Genomic DNA, 2500 nt, shown 5'->3' on the forward strand with positions numbered 1-2500 from the left:
TAAACAATGTGGCTTCGCTGCAGTTTAACACACACACACACACACACACATGAACTTCCTTCTACCTTACAGGCTGCTCTTATTAATTATTTTGTTTGTGAACTGTTGCTGAAGGCAGTTCACACTCACACACACACACACACACACACACACACACACTCATTACCTACCGTGATAAGACGAGTATTTCACAAGTGAGCATAACCTGCTGGGTGTTAAGTTCTGTCGGCCGGAGTGTGCTGCGCCTCCTAACGAGGCGTCTGTCGGCCGGAGTGTGCTGCGCCTCCTAACGAGGCGTCTGTCGGCCGGAGTGTGCTGCGCCTCCTAACGAGGCGTCTGTCGGCCGGAGTGTGCGGCGGCTCCTAACGAGGCGTCTGTCGGCCGGAGTGTGCGGCGGCTCCTAACGAGGCATCTGTCGGCCGGAGTGTGCGGCGCCTCCTAACGAGGCGTCTGTCCGCCGGAGTGTGCTGCGCCTCCTAACGAGGCGTCTGTCCGCCGGAGTGTGCTGCGCCTCCTAACGAGGCGTCTGTCGGCCGGAGTGTGCTGCGCCTCCTAACGAGGCGTCTGTCGGCCGGAGTGTGCGGCGGCTCCTAACGAGGCGTCTGTCGGCCGGAGTGTGCGGCGGCTCCTAACGAGGCGTCTGTCGGCCGGAGTGTGCGGCGGCTCCTAACGAGGCATCTGTCTGCCGGAGTGTGCTGTCTCAACTTCATTTTATGTATTTATTTATTTCTAAATTGGGAGGGCAGATTAATGGTGATGTCTGGGACAGTTGGCATCTTAATGTCTGGCATATCCGAAGTTGAGAGACAGGGTGTGTGCGTGTGTGTGCGTGTGTGTGTGTGTGTGTGTGTGTGTGTGTGTGTTCTGAAAGCACAATAAATAAATCAACAGGCAATTTTTTAATATAACATTTCTCTTTCTCTCTTTCTCTGTCTCTTTCTCTCTCTCTGTCTCACTCTCTCTCTCTCTCTCTCTCTCTCGCAACAGACAGCATCTTCCATGATGACCCATACTACAAGTCCGAGTCGAGCCTGTTGGAGCTGGGCTTCCGGAACGGTCCGGTGCCCAACGGCAGCGTGTGCAGCAGCCCGAGTGCCAGCTCGCTCAGCCGCTCGCAGACGTTCGCGCACGGCTCCCCCGTCTCGTCCAATCCCAGCCTCCCGTCCGGCGAGCTCACGCGCCCCGACTACGCGCCCAGCCACCGGCACTCAGCCATCATCGCGCCCTCGTACCGGCCCACGCCGGAGTACGACGCCGTGATGCGGCAGAAGCACCGCCTCCTGCCGGCCACGCCCTCCGCCGACCTCCACAGCCAATCACTGCGCAGCCTCAACATCAGCAATGCCTTCGCCTACCGCCGGCCCGAGGCGCTGGTGTACAGCCAGCCGGAGATGCGGGAGCGCGGGCTGTACCACGCGCCGTACGGCGGTGGGGGAGGCGGCGGCCCCCAGCCTGCGTACGGACCCCCTGCCGGGCCTTCGTCCGCCCCTCTGGGGCCCGGGGTGCCCCCCATGGCGGGGCAGGCGTCCTGCGCCCCCGGCAACGGCATCTCTCACACGGTCAGCACCCCCGAGTTGGCCAACACAAAGCAGCAGCAGGCGGGTGGCGCGGGGCAGGCAGGTGAGGTCCCGCACGGACCGGCTGCGGGGGGCGGGACGGCCGGGCCGAGGGGCCGTCCGTCCCGCCCCCCGCCCCCTTACCCCGCCCCCTTTAGGCCGGCCACCAGCACGCCGGACCTGGTCAGCCACCGGCAGCGCGGTGTGGGCGGGTCCAGCCCGGAGACGGTCACCCGGAAGGTGCAGCTGTCCGTCAAGACCTTCCAACCGGACAGCTCGTCCGTGGTGCGGCAGTCGTTGCAAGAGGCCAGCGAGCTGCTGACGCATGCCGCACGCCGCGCCGTCCCGAGCAAGGGCACTGCCTTCGCCCTCCCGCGCCGGAACACGCAGAGGGACCAGGCCCCGCCCCTGGCCCCGCCCCCTGCGCGGGAGTCCCCGCGCCCCAAGTCCTTCCGGCACCAGAAGACGCCGTCCAATGTCACCATGCTGGTGCACAGTAGCGAGAGCGAGGAGGAGGAAGAAGAGGAATACCCGCCCGAGCTGGACATCCACATCCCGGGGCTGAACGAGGACATCGATGCCCGGCTGCAGGCCGCCCTGGCCAGCATCCCCAACAAGCCTCCGCCCGAGTACCCAGGCCCGCGATCCGGCTCTGCGGACCGCGCCCTCCGACACCGCGACCAGGTCCGTGCGAGCGGTGGAGGTGATGATGTTGCCGTGGCGGCGGCGTCCGTGATGGTGTAACCCATGGTGACTCCTCCTGTCCGTTTCTGCAGGACCAGGGCCGTCCGGAGGCAGCCCAGGGTCGGGCGCGGGCCAAGGCCACGGGAGGAGGGCCCCGGGCCGGGCACGGCGCGGCCGGCGGCCCCCCTCCCCGCGCGGAGCAGGCGTGCCTCGGTGGCGCCCTCTTGGGGCCGTCAATCTCCGAGCCCGACCTGACCAGC

The 2500-nt window shown here is 65.5% G+C and overlaps 1 protein-coding gene across 1 annotated transcript in view; it reads left to right on the forward strand.

Moving 5' to 3' along the window:
• Nucleotides 1-2500, forward strand: part of LOC113590784 (tyrosine-protein phosphatase non-receptor type 14-like) — a 33402-nt gene that overhangs the window by 23571 nt on the left and 7331 nt on the right. Inside the window, exons 13-14 of the mRNA XM_035529162.1 lie at nucleotides 988-2240; nucleotides 2333-2500. The exon at nucleotides 2333-2500 is cut by the window's right edge and continues 99 nt beyond it. Coding sequence (XP_035385055.1) covers nucleotides 988-2240; nucleotides 2333-2500 — 1421 coding nt within the window. The remainder of the gene's footprint in view (nucleotides 1-987; nucleotides 2241-2332) is intronic.

The sequence above is a fragment of the Electrophorus electricus genome, chromosome 8, assembly GCF_013358815.1.
Source record: "Electrophorus electricus isolate fEleEle1 chromosome 8, fEleEle1.pri, whole genome shotgun sequence".
In the NCBI taxonomy this organism is placed as follows: Eukaryota; Metazoa; Chordata; class Actinopteri; order Gymnotiformes; family Gymnotidae; genus Electrophorus; species Electrophorus electricus.